General features: G+C 43.2%; 1 protein-coding gene across 2 annotated transcripts in view; it reads left to right on the plus strand.

The window, feature by feature from the left end:
* Nucleotides 1-5,006: 5,006 nt before the first annotated feature.
* LOC139399631 (rho GTPase-activating protein 15-like) overlaps nt 5,007-19,077 on the plus strand; it is a 45,262-nt gene continuing 31,191 nt past the window's right edge. For both annotated transcript variants that reach the window (XR_011632111.1, XM_071144976.1), the window contains exons 1-5: nt 5,007-5,184; nt 6,545-6,719; nt 9,631-9,690; nt 9,994-10,143; nt 15,138-15,227. Coding sequence is in view for 1 of the 2 variants with exons in the window: in XM_071144976.1 (XP_071001077.1) it covers nt 5,171-5,184; nt 6,545-6,719; nt 9,631-9,690; nt 9,994-10,143; nt 15,138-15,227 (489 nt within the window). In the remaining variant the exon portion in view is untranslated. The remainder of the gene's footprint in view (nt 5,185-6,544; nt 6,720-9,630; nt 9,691-9,993; nt 10,144-15,137; nt 15,228-19,077) is intronic.

Below are 19,077 nucleotides of genomic sequence, written 5' to 3' on the forward strand. Positions count from 1 at the left end.
ACAGTCTAACCAGACACCTAGGTATTTGTGGTTGTCAACATATTCTAAGTCAGACCCGTCCAGAGTAGTGATGCTGGACGGGCGGGCAGGTGCAGGCAGTGATCGGTTGAAGAGCATGCATTTAGTTTTACTTGTATTTAAGAGCAGTTGTAGGCCACGGAAGGAGAGTTGTATGGCATTTAAGCTCGTCTGGAGGGTTGTTAACACAGTGTCCAAAGAAGGCCACAGTGTCCAAAGTGTCCACAGTGTCCAAAGAACCCTGTGGCACCCCCATAGAGACTGCCAGAGGCCCAGACAACATGCCCTCCGATTTGACACGCTGAACTCTATCAGAGAAGTAGTTGGTGAACCATGCGAGGCAATCATTTGAGAAACCAAGGCTATCGAGTCTGCCGATGAGGTTGTGGTGATTGACAGAGTCGAAAGATTTGGCCAGGTCAAGGAATACGGCTGCGCAGTATTGTTTCTTATCGATGGCGGTTAAGATATCGTTTAGGACCTTAAGGTGCACCCATGACCAGCTCTGAAACCAGATTGCATAGCGGAGAAGGTGCGGTGGGATTCGAAATGGTCGGTAATCTGTTTGTTGACTTGGCTTTCGAAGACCTTAGAAAGGCAGGGTAGGATAGATATAGGTCTGTAGCAGTTTGGGTCTAGAGTGGCCCCCCCTTTTAAGAGGGGGATGACCGCAGCTGCTTTCCAATCTTTGGGAATCTCAGACGACACGAGAGGTTGAACAGGCTAGTAATTGGGGTTGCAACAATTTAGGCAGATAATTTTAGAAAGAAAGGGTCCAGATTGTCTAGCCTGGCTGATTTGTCCATATTTTGCAGCTCTTTCAGAACATCAGCTGACTGGATTTGGGAGAAGGAGAAATGGGGAAGGCTTGGTGGAGTTGCTGTGGGGAGGACAGTGCAGTTGACCGGGGTAGGGGTAGCCAGGTGGAAAGCATAGCATGGCCAGCCGTAGAAAAATGCTTATTGAAATGTTCAATTATAGTGGATTTATCGGTGGTCACAGAGTTTCCTATCCTCAGTGCAGTGGGCAGCTGGGAGGAGGTATTCTTATTCTCAATGGAATTTACAGTGTTCCAGAACTTTTTTGAGTTTGTGTTGCAGGAAGCAAATTTCTGCTTGAAAAAGCTAGCCTTGGCTTTTCTAACTGCCTGTGTATATTGGTTTCTAACTTCCCTGAAAAGTTGCATATCACGGGGGCTGTTCAATGCTAATGCAGAATGCCATAGGATGTTTTTGTGTTGGTAAAGGGCAGTCAGGTCTGGAGAGAACCAAAGGATATACTGTATCTGTTCCTGGTTCTAAATTTCTTGAATGGGGCATGCTTATTTAAGATGGTGAGGAAGGCATTTAAAAAAAAATACCAGGCATCCTCTACTGACGTGATGAGGTCAATATCGGGTCGATTAGAAAGGCCTGCTCGCTGAAGTGTTTCAGGGAGCGTTTGACAGTGAGGAGTGGAGGTCGCTTGACCGCTGACCCATTACGGATGCAGGCAATGAGGCAGCGATTGCTGAGATCTTGGTTGAAAACAGCAGAGGTATAGTTAGAGGGCAAGTTGGTTAGGATGATATCTATGAGGGTGCCCGTGTTAACGGCTTTGGGGTGGTACCTGGTAGGTTCATTGATAATTTGTGTGAGATTGAGGGCATCAAGCTTAGATTGTAGGATGGCTGGGGTGTTAAGCATGTTCCAGTTTAGGTCAACTAGCAGCACAAGTTCTGAAGATAGATGGGGGGCAATTAGTTCACATATGGTGTCCAGAGCACAGCTAGGGGCAGAGAGTGGTCTATAGCAGGCGGCAACGGTGAGAGACTTGTTTTTAGAGAGTTGGATTATATATCTTGATATAAAGTGTATACCATTCATATTGTGAACTGTTACTGTAGAAAACATTAAGGACACCTGCTCTTTCCGTGACATAGACTGACCAGGTTAATCCAGGTGAAAGCTATGATCCATGTTGATGTCACCTGTTAAATTCACTTCAATCAGTTTAGATGAAGGGGGGAGTCAGGTGAAAGAAGGATTTTTAAGCCTTGAGTCAATTGAGATATGGATTGTGTATGCCTGCCATTCAGAGGGTGAATGTGCAGGACAAAAGAGCAGGGTGCACCTCAATATTAGGAAGGTGTTCTTAATGTTTTGTGCACTCAGTGTATCTCTACATTTTGCTAATGGAAGTATGCTGGTGCCTTGCAAAAACAAATCAAATCAAAGTTTGTCACGTGCGCCGAATACAACAGTAGACCTTACAGTGAAATGCTTACTTACAGGCTCTTACCAATAGTGCAAAAAAAGGTATTAGGTGAACAATAGGTAGGTAAAGAAATAAAACAACAGTAAAAAGACAGGCTATATACAGTAGTGAGGCTATAAATGTAGTGAGGCTACATATAGACACCGGTTAGTCAGGCTGATTGAGGTAGTATGTACATGTAGATATGGTTAAAGTGACTATGCATACAGTATATGATGAACAGAGAGTAGCAGTAGCGCAAAAGAGGGGTTGGCGGGTGGTGGGTGGGACACAATGCAGATAGCCCGGTTAGCCAATGTGCGGGAGCACTGGTTGGTCGGCCCAATTGAGGTAGTATGTACATGAATGTATAGGTAAAGTTGCTATAAATATATGATAAACAGAGAGTAGCAGCAGCGTAGAAAGAGGGGTTGGGGGAGGCACACAATGCAAATAGTCCGGGTAGCCGTTTGATTACCTGTTCAGAAGCCTTATGGCTTGGGGGTAAAAACTGTTGAGAAGCCTTTTTGTCCTAGACTTGGCACTCCGATACCGCTTGCCGTGCGGTAGGAGAGAACAGTCTATGACTGGGGTCTTTGACACTTTTTAGGGCCTTCCTCAGGCCTTCCGCCTGGTGTAGAGGTCCTGGATGGCAGGCAGCTTAGCCCCAGTGATGTACTGGGCGGTATGCACAACCCTCTGTAGTGCCTTGCGGTCAGAGGCCGTGCAATTGCCGTACCAGGCAGTGATGCAACCAGTCAGCATACTCTCGATGTTGCAGCTGTAGAACCTTTTGAGAATCTCAGGACCCATGCCAAATCTTTTTAGTTTCCTGAGGGGGAATAGGCTTTGTCGTACCTTCTTCACGACTGTCTTGGTGTGCTTGGACCATTCTAGTTTGTTGTTGATGTGGACACCAAGGAACTTGAAGCTCTCAACCTGCTCCACTACACTACTGCTCCTCTACAGCTCTACAGCTCTTAACCTGCTCCACTACCACCTGCTCCACTCCAGCTTGGTCCTCCTTTTCCTATAGTCCACAATCATCTCCTTAGTCGTTGTTACATTGAGGGATACGTTGTTATTCTGGCACCACCCGGCCAGGTCTCTGACCTCTCTATCGGCTGTCTCATCGTTGTTGGTGATCAGGCCTACCACTGTTGTGTCATCTGCAAACTTAATGATGGTGTTGGAGTCGTGGTTGAACAGGGAGTACAGGAGGGGACTGAGCACACACCACTGGGGAGCTCCAGTGTTGAGGATCAGTGTGGCAGATGTGTTGCTACCTACCCTCACCACCTGGGGGTGGCCCGTCAGGAATTCCAAGATCCAGTTGCAGAGGGAGGTGTTTAGTCCCAGGATCCTTAGCTTAGTGATGAGCTTTGAGGGTACAATGGTGTTGAAAGCTGAGCTGTAGTCAGTGAACAACATTCTCACATAAGTGTTCCTTTTGTCCAGGTGGGAAAGGGCAGTGTGGAGTGCAATAGAGATTGCATCCTCTGTGGATCTGTTGGGCGATATGCAAATTGGAGTGGGTCTAGGGTTTCTGGGATAATGGTGTTGATGTGAGCCATTACCAACCTTTCAAAGCACTTCATGGCTACAGACATGAGTGCTACGGTCTGTAGACATTTAGGCAGGTTGCCTTTGTGTAATTGAGCACATGGACTATGGTCTGCTTGAAACATGTTGGTATTACAGACTCAATCAGGGACATGTTGAAAATGTCAGTGAAAACATCTGCCAGTTGGTCAGCACATGCCCGGAGCACACGTCCTGGTAATCCGTCTGGCCCCGCAGCCTTGTGTATGTTGACCGGTTTAAAGGTCTTACTCACGTCGGCTATGGAGAGCGTGATCACACAGTCGTCCGGAACAGTTGACGACTGTTATGCATCAGTGTTGCTTGCCTCGATGCGAGCATAGAAGTGATTTAGCTCGTCTGGTAGGCTCATGTCACTGGGCAGCTCGCGGCTGTGCTTCCCTTTGTAGTCTGTAATAGTTTGCAAGCCCTGGCACATAAGACGAGCATCAGAGCCGGTGTAGTATGATTCACTCTTAGCCCTGTATTGATCTTTGCCTGTTTGATGGTTCGCCGCATGGCATAGCAGGATTTCTTGTAAGCTTCCGGGTTAGAGTCCTGCACCACCTTGAAAGCGGCAGCTCTACCCTTTAGCTCAGTGCCAATGTTGCCTGTAATCCATGGCTTCTGGTTGGGGTATGTACGTACAGTCACTGTGCGGACGACGTCCTCGATGCACTTATTGGTAAAGCCAGTGACTGATGTGGTGTACTCCTAAATGCCATCGGAAGAATCCCGGAACATGTTCCAGTCTGTGATTGCAAAACAGTCCTGTAGTTTAGCATCTGTTTCAACTGACCACTTTTTTATTGATGCAAACTATAAAAATCACTGTAACCAAATAGAATTTAAGTTAGGACAACATTAACTGCAGTGAAACTTACCACAAGGCATGCACAACTAACTTTCAAACTACACTTGGGCAAGGGAGATGTTTGAAACAAGCTGTTACTAAAAACAGGCCAAAAAGGAGTAGCGGAAAACCACACAAGTTGTTGTCCCGTACACCAACTCTCTGCTGCAGGAGGGATAATTCTGATTCACGCTGTTCTCAGATTGTGTGATGGTCAGATTCCACCTCTATTGTACATGCGTTAGTAATGTGTACCGGTATTCACTTTTGAAGTTGAAGCAAGTTTCAGTCAGACTATTTCTGTGCAAGTAGCACCCTTCAGGAAGTGGGGACCTGAGCCTGCGACATGTAACAGATGTTCACATCAACTGTAGAGCAGCAATGGTTTGAGTACAACACATGATGAAACCTACTTCCTCTAAAAGGAAGACTTGCACTCTTTCTCTCTTTTTGTGATCTGTGGCAGATTGATTTGATAGAGGCATGGCGGGGACGAGGTAAGAAAGACACCATTCTAGTGGGTTTGGGTTTGAAAATTGAAAGATTGCTGTTTCCTTGCTTTTAAGAGTATTTGGGGTTTAGTGGGGGCCATTGGTGACTTAAAGAGATGTAACACCTGAGCAATGGTGTCAGTGGCCTGGGTCCTTACTGGACGTGGCTGATAGGTGGAAAGTTGTTGACACGTGAGGAATATCCGTTATTCTTGAGTATTATATTCCAGAATCGTTATAACATGGTAGATGTTGTTTAGGAATGCCCTGTCTACATGCAGTTAAAACAGGACATGCTAGATGCCACAGGATACCGTAGATTTGCTGTTGAACAAGTGTGAATTCAAAAAATATAGAGAATTTGTCTCTTTTTTTTTTTACGTTGCTAAAGTAACTTTTTGAAACTGCATTCATTATCCTGTCTGTCAATTGACAATTCTGCACAATTCTGCAAGTCTATACCAGATATATGATGATATGTATCACATGGCCATCTTTATTTACTGCATTGTTAATGTGGTAATCAGAAACAAGAAGAGATGTTAGGCTCTAAGCAAACATTAAGTACTTTGGTTGATTTCTGAATTGTTTTTTTGGGGAAGGAGTTTTAGATTTGCTTCCTGTTGTGAGACACTGTGCAGCTTTTCAAAAAAACATCAGTCAATAACACACATTTGGTAAAAAATATATATATATATATTTTATGACATTGACTGGATGTGCCTTAGTATTTACATTTACATGATCGTTGTTTAGATTTAACATAGATTTTTGTCAGTGGGTAGATTTGTGAGAGTCGTTAAATAAGCAGACTGTGAGTATTTTTCCTGCTCATCGAAAGACACATTACAGCAAGAAGGGTGTTTTGCAATGCTTTATTGAGTCAACCATTACAGGAAGGAAAGTTAAAGTCCTCAAGCTTAGGCCAGACTTCTCGAAGCGTCTGCCCCTAAATGTTCCTCATCTCCTGAACGTCACAGCTAAACCAAATGAATTAATGCACTCCCAAAAGCAAAAACAGCACTTTTAACAGCCTTCTATGAGGTGTCCATTTAATTATTAGAAATCTTATCAGTTGGATACTACTTATTATTTATCAATATTTGAATCAAAGGAGGACCATCATTCTTTCCCAAAAGTTTGTTTGGGCCCTCAAAACGATGTTGCATGAAGCATACTTCATTTTCCAAAAATGTATTATTTTTTACTGCATCAGGATAGCATACACAGACATTTTGACTTAATAGCCTTCTTCAGTGTATAGGTTATTGATTTATAAGAAATCTTATCAATTGGATAATACTTGTTTTTTTCATCAATATTTTAATCTTAACATCCACTTATGTTTTCATCTCCTTTTGACCAGAATCACCAATCTTCAGAATGTAGGGAAACAGCCGCCTCTGATTTTGCCCCACCAGTTGACCGGAGCAGCACAAGGTACAGTCCAGATGCGCATCAAGAGCTCCCAGAGCAGCGGGGAACGCCTGAGTCAAACCAAGTCCATGGTCCTGCAGGATCCTGATCTGCCTCCCAAACCTGTGAGTATACACTGAGTGTACAAAACATTAGGAACACATTCATAATTTTGAGTGGAACCCCCTTTTGCCCTCAGAACAGCCTCAATTTGTAAGGGTGTGGACTCTCCAAGGTACTGAAACTTGGATTGATATTCCTGGACAGTCCTATCCAAGGGGCATTATCCTGTTTTAAAAATATACTGTTGCCATGAAGGGATGCACTTGATTGGCAATAGCCTGTGGCATTCAAACGTTGCTCCAATTTTATCAAGAGGCTCAATGTGTGCCATCCCAGCACCTACTTCAGCCTGCAATGTTGACACACAGCATGTTAGATGCTTGTACTCATGTGGTTATCTGCATACCCTAGTCCTCCCATCAGTGTGAAACAGCAGGAACCGGGATTCATCAGATCAGGCAATGTTTTTCCAATTCTCCAGTGTCCAGGGTTTTCGTTCCTTAGCCCACTGTAACCACAGTTTTTTGTTTTGTTTCTAAAAGAAGTGGAACTTTGTAAGATCGTCGGTTGCCATACCCCATTTGTGTTAAGTTCAAACGAGTTGTGCATTATTTTATGGTTCTTTGGACACCAATGTTGTACTGGACTGTCAGTTGACTAACTGCAGTTCGTCTGTTGCTCTGCACATTTTGTGTCAGCCTCCTTTGTCCTCTTTCGTCAATTACCTGTTTTCGACCACCGGCCTGCCTTGGTCTGGATGTCCCTTGGTTGTTGGAGCATTCTTGATACACAAAGGAAACTGTTGAGCGTGAAAAAAATCCAGCAACGTTGCAGTTCTTGACAGTTGACACACTCAAATCGGTGTGCCTGGCACCTACTACCATTCCCCGTTCAAAGGCATTTAAATATTTTGTCTTGCCCATTCACCCTCTGAATGGCACACATACACAATTGTCTCACAATCCATCTCTCAATTGACTCAAGGCTTGAAAATCCTTCTTTAACCTGTCTCCTCCCCTTCATCTATACTGATTGAAGTGGATTAAACAGATGACATCAATAATGGATCATACATACAGAGCAAGACAGTCACCTGGTCAGTCTATGTCATGGAAAGATGAGGTGTTCTTTATGTTTGTACCCTCAGTGTAGGCGTACACACACACACACACACACCTATCAGCCGGATATACTCTGATTGTAGAGGCTTATTGAATATTGTTAGCCATTTGGTGAACTGTGCTTATATAAATTCCAGTAATTATGATTATATTGTTTCTAAACTGTTGTCGCACATTAGGTGATTATCATTAGCTTAATTGAGCTGATCTCTGTTTGACTCTGAGCACTTCCCTGTGGGAAAATCAGGGTAAAGATAAAACAGATGATGCATTTACAAAATGAGCAATCTGGTGTAGCATATTTGGAATAATGTAGCTACCATGTTGACAATGAACTGGACATAACCCCAACCATTTAATATTTTTCAGAAGCTGGTGGAGGGGCTGGCTGACACCTCTAGTTAGCATAGTGGTTCATACATCGTATCATACAATACATCTGTCTGTTGGCTGGAATATTCATCTGCAAAATTTCAGATAGCGAATAGTACTAGATGTGTTTACAACAGGCCATTGACCTTCAATCCGTCAGTTTAGATTGCTTAACATACACAGTTGTATTGTAAACCTTCATAGGGTTTATTAGTCATTGACAGCAAACTGAATTATTCAGATGATCACTGCCGTGAGGCCACGTCTGTGGTTTTGTTGGGTTGCTTGTTTGCTAATTATGCAGATGATACTTGTTTGTGAGACGTCTTATACTGCAATAATACAGTTTGTCCGGAGGACAGAGATGCAAAGGCTACTGCAGATAATGAACCAGTTCCTACGGACTACAAACATGGTCATTAACAACTCGGAACAAACACAACTCAGAACACGGAACGTTAAGAGTGTTGCTTTAACATTGCATCAGTGTTTATGAATGTTGTTCGTATTGCAGATGTACTTTTCATTTCATTACATTCATTACACAGAGGGTCTCGTCTAACAGACATCAAAATAAACGTTATTTGTTTACTCCCATGTATTAGATATGTTACCAGAGAGCAGAGAAATGCTTTCTTGACCTCCTCCCATATATGGACGTAAGTGTGTTAAAACCAGCTGTACTGTGACCAGCTCCACCCTCTTACACTGTGATTAATGAGAGAATATAGCAGGACCCAATCATGATGAATATAGGACTCGGCGTGCCGGGGTAGGCCTATACTTTGAACAGTAGAGGGCAGGCCAGCACCGTGCTGAAGGAAAAAACTGACGACCAAACCATACATTCTGTGAGCTGTGTTTCCATAGTAAAGGGTGTGGATATCGCAGAACTCTTGTTCAACTATGTATAACCTCAACCTCTTCTAAGCTATCTTTACTATAGCTATACCTAGTACTGCTTCTGCTGCCACTCTATTACTACAATACTGAAATACATGCAGTTGAGAATGGATTTGTCAAATGACACTGTCAATAATCTTGCTGTATTTGTGTCCATGTTTATCTTTTGGAACGAGTGTTTACATTGCTGTGATATTGATCTGAATTCTCATGGTCTGATTTGGGTTAGCACTGGGTTGTGTGCGTTGTCAATCTGTTGTCACAATGCGAGGTCTCCTCATTAACCCCACGGTGGCTCCATACACATTACTATCAGAGACTGTATAGTCTTGTATGATATAGACATTGTATATGTATATTGTATATAGACGTTCACACGTAACCATACTCTGTATGCAGTATATTGCATCATCTTTACTGCATGGAATACATAGACCCTTAGCAGTACCTGTACACCTTTAATTTCACTGAACCGATTTTATTAGCTAAGACAATATGGCCACAATCAAGCAACAGCTCTGATTTGAAACAGTCAGGGAAATCGGCTCCTCTTCAATATATTTTTATGTTTCTGTAGATCTCTCGCCACCGGAGGAACCAGTCTCAGCATAACATTGGTGGAGCTGCAGAGAGTCTTGTGAGTATGACAGGTCATCAAAAATAACTGTTTGTATGGCAACATATGGGAAGGAATGTATTTGGTTTATTATACTTTATTGCTATATGGTTGCTATTGACTATTAGACTATTTCTATAAGTCTAACTTTTAAGTATTATTCACTATAAATATGTTTCTATGCTTTTAACTCAGCAGGCCTTTTTTACATATTAAAATAGGTATATTTATTTAGTTTATACTGATAAAATAGCATGTGTTTTATTTTAATATTTAATTGATTTAATATACGTTAAAGGCTAAATGTTACATCATGCATTTCAGGTTGTTTTGAAAGGTGAATATTTGAATAAAGCCAAAATATCAGATGGAGGCAAAAAACTGAGGAAGAACTGGGCTTCAACTTGGGTAGTCCTGGAGACTGATAAACTTCTGTTTTATAAAGAGAGTAAGCAAGAAGCCCTGACGAATTTGGTAGGTTTTTACAACACACACACACACACACACACACACACACACACACACACACACACACACACACACACACACACACACACACACAGTAAAGTAAAAAGTGACAGTTCTGTAAAGTAAAAAAGTGACATCAATAGGTTGGTAACCTGCTGAATACGAGGGGGCAATGTTCAATTACAGCCTCAAATCAACCTTCTGAGGGATTGCCTATTAGCATTATGAGTGCAAATGTTGAGTGAACACACGCTATGTGCATTTTAATTTGATGCCAGAAATGAAGCGTTTTCTTTTCATTTTCTGATTTCTCAAACTGGCAAATTAACTTTGGCTTTGATCCCAAGGACTGGAGCTCACCCCATCAAAAAGCAATGAGGAACTGTTTACCCCCTTGTGAAGTGGACTGCATATAGTGTGTGTGTGTGTGTGTGTGTGTGTGTGTGTGTGTGTGTGTGTGTGTGTGTGTGTGTGTGTGTGTGTGTGTGTGTGTGTGTGTGTGTGTGTGTGTGTGTGTGTGTGTGTGTGTGTGTGTGTGTGTGTGTGTGTGTGTGTGTGTGTGTGTGTATATAGTATGTGACTTTAATCCACCCTGCCCTGATGTGGTTCTGAGAGAGAGATGGAGAGGGAGAGGTGGAGCGAGACAGAGAGAAACTGGTGACTGGCAGAGAGAGCGAAAGAAGGGGTGGTTGGGGGGAGTCTCTAAAATGAGCTTGCCATGCTTTTTAATGAAGCTCCAAGGACTTAATCAAAGCCCTCTCCCTTACTGAGCCCCACCAGGGCAACGGTCTGTCAGACTCTCCCTGTCCAATAGTTCATTATGGGCGAGAGAGACATTTCCACTTCCACATAGATTGACATATCTCCCCCCTTTCCGATGGAAATAGTTGGTACAGTGGAGGTTGGTTGTGTGTGTGTGTGTGTGTGTGTTCATTTGATAATTTAATTTATCTTTGTTTCAGAGTAGAATAAACAGCTTATTAATCTCTTGTGTTATCATTTGGTCGCTGTGGGCAGTATTTAGGTTTGGGTCTGAATATACAATGTCGTCACCAGCATATAAAGTCAGGATATATGAGTTCACCTGCAATGTGTACATCATTCTGTAAGGAGAGTTATTTATTCAGTAGAAACAAGAATGGGCAGTATTTTAGATCATCCAACTTAAACACATGTAGTTTACTCTGTCTGAGGCAGGTACTATAAATCAAATATCCCCTAATTTATCCAATACTGTACCTGTCAGCCAAGGTAGTTAATTGAGTCGTCAAGGTTCAGTTTATTCCAGGCTAGGCATGTGGGATCTCAGTGAGCAAATCAAGGCCTAAGATAGCTTGATTTGATTCTGATTTATGGTGTTTACAGTGTATTGTGATACTACATTGTAATACTGTTGTAGAATGTCCTTATCATCTTGATTTTTTTACAGCATCTCACTATAATTTACCCATGATTTCCCTTGTCTGAGACAACAATAAAGGGATATTATATCTAAATGAGTTCCCATGCCTTTAACACTGATTAGTTCTTCTTTAAAAAAGCTACATTTTCTAAATCACATTCTCTTTGTCTGAAAATGATACCATACTTGTTTTCATACGGTTACACACCGCTTCTTTAATTCCATAGAGGATATGAATAAGATATTAAAGGTTTGAATGATAGAGAATTACAGCACATGTACATTCTCAGTTTACAGCATAATGAATATGAAAAAGTGCTATAACAAAAATATGATATTTGGGTAGAGCACTTCCTTTTGTTTATTCATTGTGATTTATATCAAATATCTGTCCATTATAGAGAAAGCGTCCCTCTTTAAACATCTATTTTGATATTTACTGCACAACTATGATACATTTAGGAGTCCCATTCACAAACACAGCAGTGAAACTACACTGAGCAAAAATACAAATTGTCACGTTCTGACCTTTATTTCCTTTGTTTTGTCTTTATTTAGTATGGTCAGGGCGTGAGTTGGGGTGGGCAGTCTGTTTGTTTTTCTATGTTGGTTTTGTGTTCAGCCTAGTATGGTTCTCAATCAGAGGCAGGTGTCGTTAGTTGTCTCTGATTGAGAATCATACTTAGGTAGCCTGGGTTTCACTGTTGGTTTGTGGGTGTTTGTTTCCGTGTGAGTGTTTGTCGCCACACGGTACTGTTTCGGTTTTCGTTTTCATCACATCGTTTATTGTTTTGTATTTCAGTGTTCAGTTTGTTTTTTAAATAAATCGTCATGAACACTTACCACGCTGCATCTTGGTCCGATCCTTACTCCTCTTCAGACGAAGAGGAAATCTGCCGTTACACAAACACCCACCAAAAAAGGACCAAGCAGCGTCCAAAATCACAGGACTCCTGGACTTGGGAGGAGATTCTGGATGGCAAGGGACCATGGGCACAGCCGGGTGAATATCGCCGCCCCAAGGCTGAGCTGGAGGCAGCGAAAGCTGAGAGGCGGTGGTATGAGGAGGCAGCGCGGCTTGAAGCCTGAGAAACAGCCCCAATAAATTATTGGGGGGGGGGTACACAGGGAGGCACACGGGGAGTGTGGTGAAGTCAGGTAGGAGACCTGTGCCAACTTCCCGTGCTTACCGGAGAGAGAGAGGGCCCGGGCAGGCACCGTGTTATGCGGTGGAGCGCACAGTGCGTGTGCATAGCCAGAGCCGTCAGTCAGCCAGGACCTGCCAGAGCCGTCAGTCAGCCAGGACCTGCCAGAGCCGTCAGTCAGCCAGGACCTGCCAGAGCCGTCAGCCAGCCAGGACCTGCCAGAGCCGTCAGCCAGCCAGGACCTGCCAGAGCCGTCAGCCAGCCAGGAGCTGCCAGAGCCGTCAGCCAGCCAGGAGCTGCCAGAGCCGCCTGTCACATCGGTGATGCCGGAATCGCCCTTCACTCCGGAGCTGCCGGAGTCTCCCGCCTGTCCGGCACAGCCGGAGTCTCCCGCCTGTCCGGCACAGCCGGAGTCTCCCGCCTGTCCTGAGCTGCTAGAGTCTCCCGCCTGTCCTGAGCTGCTAGAGTCTCCCGCCTGTCCTGAGCTGCTAGAGTCTCCCGCCTGTCCTGAGCTGCTAGAGTCTCCCGCCTGTCCTGAGCTGCTAGAGCCACCAGTCTATCCTGAGCCGTCAGCCAGCCAGGAGCTGCCAGAGCCGCCTGTCACGTCGGCGATGCCGGAGTCTCGCGCCTGTCCGGCGCTGCCGGCGTCTCCTGTCCATTCGGGACCCGTGGCGTGGGTCCCCAATCCAAGGTCCGCGGCGAGGGTCGCCGCTCTAAAGAGGCCACGGAGGCGGGCTAAGAGGCGCACTAAAACTAGGGTGAAGTGGAGTCCACGTCCCACGCCAGAGCCGCCACCGCGGACAGACGCCCACCCAGGCCCTCCCCTATAGGTTCAGGTTTTGCGGCCAGAGTCCGCACCTTTGGGGGGGGATACTGTCACGTTCTGACCTTTATTTCCTTTGTTTTGTCTTTATTTAGTATGGTCAGGGCGTGAGATGGGGTGGGCAGTCTATGTTTGTTTTTCTATGTTGGTTTTTGTGTTCAGCCTGGTATGGTTCTCAATCAGAGGCAGGTGTCGTTAGTTGTCTCTGATTGAGAATCATACTTAGGTAGCCTGGGTTTCACTGTTGGTTTGTGGGTGTTTGTTTCCGTGTGAGTGTTTGTCGCCACACGGTACTGTTTCGGTTTTCGTTTTCATTACATCGTTTATTGTTTTGTATTTCAGTGTTCAGTTAGTTTTTTAAATAAATCGTCATGAACACTTACCACTCTGCATCTTGGTCCGATCCTTACTCCTCTTCAGACGAAGAGGAAATCTGCCGTTACACAAACACAACACACACAATTTCAAAGTTCATATAGGGAAATCAGTCAGTAGAAATAAATACATTCGGCCCTAATCTATGGATTTCTCATGACTGGGAATACAGATATGCATCTTTTGGTCACAGATAACCTAAAAAAAGGTAGGGTCATGGATCAGAAAACCAGTCAGTATGTGGTGTGACCACCATTTGCCTCATGCATTTGCCTCATGCTCTCCTTCACATAGAGTTGATCAGGCTGTTGATTATGGCCTGTGTAATGTTGTCCCATTCCTCTTTGATGGCTGTGTGAAGTTGCTGAGTATGGGTGGGAACTGGAACATGCTGACGTACATTTTCAGCTTCCAAGAATTGTGTACAGATCCTTGCAACATGGGGCTGTGCATTATCATGCTGAAACATGAGGAGATGGCGGCAGATGAATGACATGACAATGGGTCTCAGGATCTCATCAGGGTATTTCTGTGCAATCAAATTGACATGTAATTGTTTTTGTTGTCTGTAACTTATGCCTACCCATACCATAACCCCACTGCCACCATGGGGCACTCTGTTCACAACGTTGACGTCAGCAAACCGCTCGCCCACACGACGCCATACACGCCATCTCCCAGTTGAAAACGCGATGAATCTGAAGAGCACACTCCTCCAGCATGCCAGTGGCCATCGAAGGTGAGTCCTTGGCCACTGAACTTGGTTACAACGCTGAACAGCATTCAGGTCAAGACCCTGGTGAGGACAATGATCACGCAGCAGCTGAGCTTCCCTGAGGAGGTTTCTGACAGTTTGTGCAGAAATTCTTCAGTTTTGCAAATCCACATTTTCATCAGATGTCCAGGTAGCTGGTCTCAGATTATTCCACAGGTGAAGAAGCCAGATGTGGAGGTCCTGGGCTGGTGTGGTCACACTTAGTTTGCAGTTGTGAGGCCAGTTGGACGTACTGCTCAATTCTTTAAAAATACTTTTGGCTTATGGCAGAGATATCTTGGCAAAGGAAAAATGCTCACTGACTGGGATGTAAACAAATTTGTTCACAAAATTTGAGAGAAATAAGATTTTTGTGGGATCTTTTATTTCAGCTCATGAAAAATGGGACAAACACTTCACATGTTGCGTTTATATTTTTGTTCAGTATATTAACCTTTATTCACTAAACACCTCTCCACTCTGCCTCTTATATGTCTGTAGAAACCTGGCTGCAGCCCTGATGGGGTGGATCTCTGTGGGGTCGTGGTTGAATGGACAACAGAGAGGTCCAGCCGGAAGAACGTGGTTCAGGTACGGCCATTTTGTTTCTGCGTGAATACAAGGATCAAGCAAGTTTACAATAAAACTGAGCAGCCTGCAAATGGTCTGTTTCAGTTGTTGATGATGGGATGTTCTCGGATGCACTCTTTCCTTGATAATTTCTACATTTATACATTTTCATAAATTATTTTTTGTTGCTTCAACCACCTGTTCAGAGAAGACATTTCAATTGAGTCAGATTGCATTTGAAGGTAATGTTAAGCCAACATCTAGTCTCCTCAGGCCCAATGGCCTTTAGTTTAGGGAATTAGACCTTTGAACTTCACAGTACTATCTTATTTTTGCCTTTACACGATAAAAGCTTAAACCAGCAAAGCAAACTGATGATCAATTCATTGGCGGTGGCAGCACGAGTTTTCATGAGAAAAGAGAAAAAAAAAATGCTGTGATAAGCGGGAGAAAAGGACGAGGATGAGAGCAGATTTCACGATCTCATCAGACGCTTAAGACACTTCATCGCTGCCGGTCGCTACTCTTCCACATAGTATTTCAGCCTGAAAATCTTAATGCAGTGAAGATTAAAATGGGAATTACACCATAATCTTAAATAATCCAAGTGCTGTGGACAGAAAAGTGTGTGTAATGCCGACGCAAAGCTATTCTGAGTTCTGACAACATTGTCAATCAACACTAGGATTACAGTTAAAATTAGTACGGAAAGTTAGTTTTAATTTCGCACCATTCCAGAGACTGATTTATACAATAATCGAAGAAATACCTCACAAAGATATGCCTGTCAGATGGGTAGATACGATTACAAAAATATAATAGAAATGTTTGTTTTGTTAGCCCGCTTATACAGTATCTCCGCTCCCCATATCTCTGACTTCCAGATAGATCCCAATTTCTATGATATTTCAAGGACGATGACAACATAATTACTCTATTGAACCACATAAACTAAGGGCCGGTTTACAGACTTGATGAGTTTGGCACTATTGAAAATGGTGATCTCAAAAGGCCATTCGCGAGATTTGATAAGGAATAATTTAAATTTCCTGCAAAGTACCCAGTGGTTGCAGACATAAATGTGACTCTCAACTTTAAACCTTGATTGATGGCATCAGTATATGCACTGAATGTACAAAACATTAGGAACACCTTCCTAATATTGAGTTGCACACCTTTTTGCCCTCAGAACAGCCTCAATTCGTTAGGCCATGGAAATCCTTCTTTAACCTGTCTCCTCCCCTTCATCTACACGGATTGAAGGGGATTTAACAGGTGACATCAATAAGGGATCATAGCTTTCACCTGGATTCCCCTGAGCGGTCTATGTCATGAAAAGATTCCTAATGTTTTGTCCACTCAGTGTATTTCAGTGTATTTCTTCCAAATCCAACATTTCAAATGCACAAGATATATCGATTGATTGCGCTTCAAATCCAATGTCCAAATATGACAAGGAGCCTCAGCTCATTAAATCCTGCAATCAAATAGGCATGAAGCCGAACCTTATTTTCCACTCAGCTCTCTATCACTATCATTCTCTGTGAACATTCCAGTAAGGAAGCGTCCTCCCTGGACAGTGTTGTCATTAACAGGCTACCCAGCCGAAGATCACAGGGTCATGACCCTGAGAAATGTGCCTCTCAGTCAGTCAGCGTTGACTTTCTAAGACCTCAGTACTCACCAGCTGTTTTTCCCCACAGTAGCTTTTCAGATCAGTGACATGGCTGCTTGGCAGGCAGGAAGCAGCCAACCTGCCTTTCTAGAGGAAGTCGTGGGTAAAAGGATAGAGAGCTGAAACTGACTCATTAAGCCAATGCCCGCCTGAAAAAAAAAAATGTTTTTCTTATCTATAAAGTTAAAAGTTTAGTGAATGTGTGATCGACTGAGGAAGTGGTTCAATCAGTTTATGGGGGTTCCTGCAAGGGGATTAACATGGTTAGAAGAGAGCTCTGGTTTGGCCCGAGGGCAGCTGAAGGAATAGTAAAAGTGTTAGAAAAAGTTGTTGATGGAAATGGTTCAGAAATAGGTGTTCATGTTATTCATCTACCCAGTTTATTTATTCACTTTTTTTCTTTATTTTTGTCATTGTGGAGGAGTGACAAGTTTGGTGACACAAAGGTCTTCCATATTCCACAAGCAGGGGAAAGAGGATGGGAATGGGAGGAGGGTGTTAACTGAGGCCATTGTCACCCACAGTATTTATTCAGCTGCATGCTTCTTTTTAGACTTGACACAAGTCTGTTACTCACCCTTCCCGTTATCTCTTCACTCACCAATATCATAATTTGTGTTTATGAATAGATGGACATTGTTCTTCATGATTCAGTATTGCCCTACCAAGAGCTTAAGGAAGGAGGGACTTTGTTTTCCTTCAAGGTTACTCCACACTTCAGCTTAGCGAGACACTGTGAATAACCTTCACTTGGTCTCTACATAGGAAATTCTTAAAACAATGCAAGGTTCATGTCTGCTACATTTTTATCAGGCTATCAGTTACACAGCCAGGGTTGACAAAGTGAAACGTAACCTTGCAGAAACAAGGAGGGAGCTCTGGTCTTTGTATTTGGATTCCTTTGACACCTGAGGGACCCCCGTATCTTGTGCCATGCTCACGGAAAGAATGCATACACAAACATAGTTAGAAACCAGAGAAAACTGTGGTCAATTGTGATGTGGTTGTTTTGAGGCTGAGAGTAAGTCACTTCTGCGTCTGCATCAGTCTCAGGTTAAACATCGCATGAGGATTGACAGGAAATACACATATTTGACTGCGATGTGAGATATGAGATATGTCATTGTTCGTCACACAGCTGCCTTATGATACATAAGATTGTAAAAACATACAAAAAGGTTCAATGAAGAACACAGATTGTTTAAACTTATTACACTATTTGTACTGTGATAAAAAACAAACATTTGAAAAATCATAGAGGTAGGAGGGGACATGATGCAGAAAAGGGACATGAGGAGAGGACATACTTTACCTTGGGGAACCATAAACCAGACCATATATAAGGCTGTATAAGGCTAACATTGTCCGATCAAAGTCAGACACAATGAGCAGAACTCTGTATTCCAAACTGCAGTCTATCTATATTGAGCTGTCATACCAGGGATGGCAGGTAGCCTTGAGGTGAGAGTGTTGGGCCAGTAACTGAAAGGTTGCTGGTTTGAGGACCGGAGCTGACAAGATAATAAATATATATAAAAAATCTGTACCTGAGCAAGGCACTTAACCCTAATTGCCTTTAGCGGTGCTGTTCAATGGTGACTGTGACCCTACTCCCTGTGGGGGGTTCAGGGGGTTGGGATATGCAAAAAAAATAATAATAATTCCACTACAAACTTGTGTTTAACAGGACAAATGTAAGCACACCCCAAATTATATACTAAAAAATAATATGTCAAAACTGAATGGAAATGCCTGGCACACTGTCTTTATAACCAAAAGCAATTCATAAGAATTTCAACATGATTAGTTTTTTTTAACTGTTTTCAGCATTGATGAAAGCAGATAGTCTGTTTGAAAAGGGCTAACGGCTCAAAAACTATCCCACGAGGCTAATAAAACTAGAAGTATCTCTGACGTTGCTCAACAAATGAAAAGGAGCACAACTTTGAATAAGTGGTCGTGCATTTTTCATGCCTCTCTGCATATTTCAGTGTTTGAGTCTGGCGTGAGTGAGTTAAAAGCAAATAACAAAAGGAGCAGAAAAGTCCAAATTGCGTCAACTCCACCAGAAGAAAGAGAGACAAAAAGTAGTGTAGTGTCAAAGGCGTCTGGTTAAACCCACTGGCCGCAGCTACAGAGACGTCAACACCAGCATCCTTCTCTCATCACTAATTGATTCTTTGGAGTTTTGGGCGA

This window comes from Oncorhynchus clarkii, chromosome 3 (assembly GCF_045791955.1).
Source record: "Oncorhynchus clarkii lewisi isolate Uvic-CL-2024 chromosome 3, UVic_Ocla_1.0, whole genome shotgun sequence".
Taxonomy (NCBI): Eukaryota; Metazoa; Chordata; class Actinopteri; order Salmoniformes; family Salmonidae; genus Oncorhynchus; species Oncorhynchus clarkii.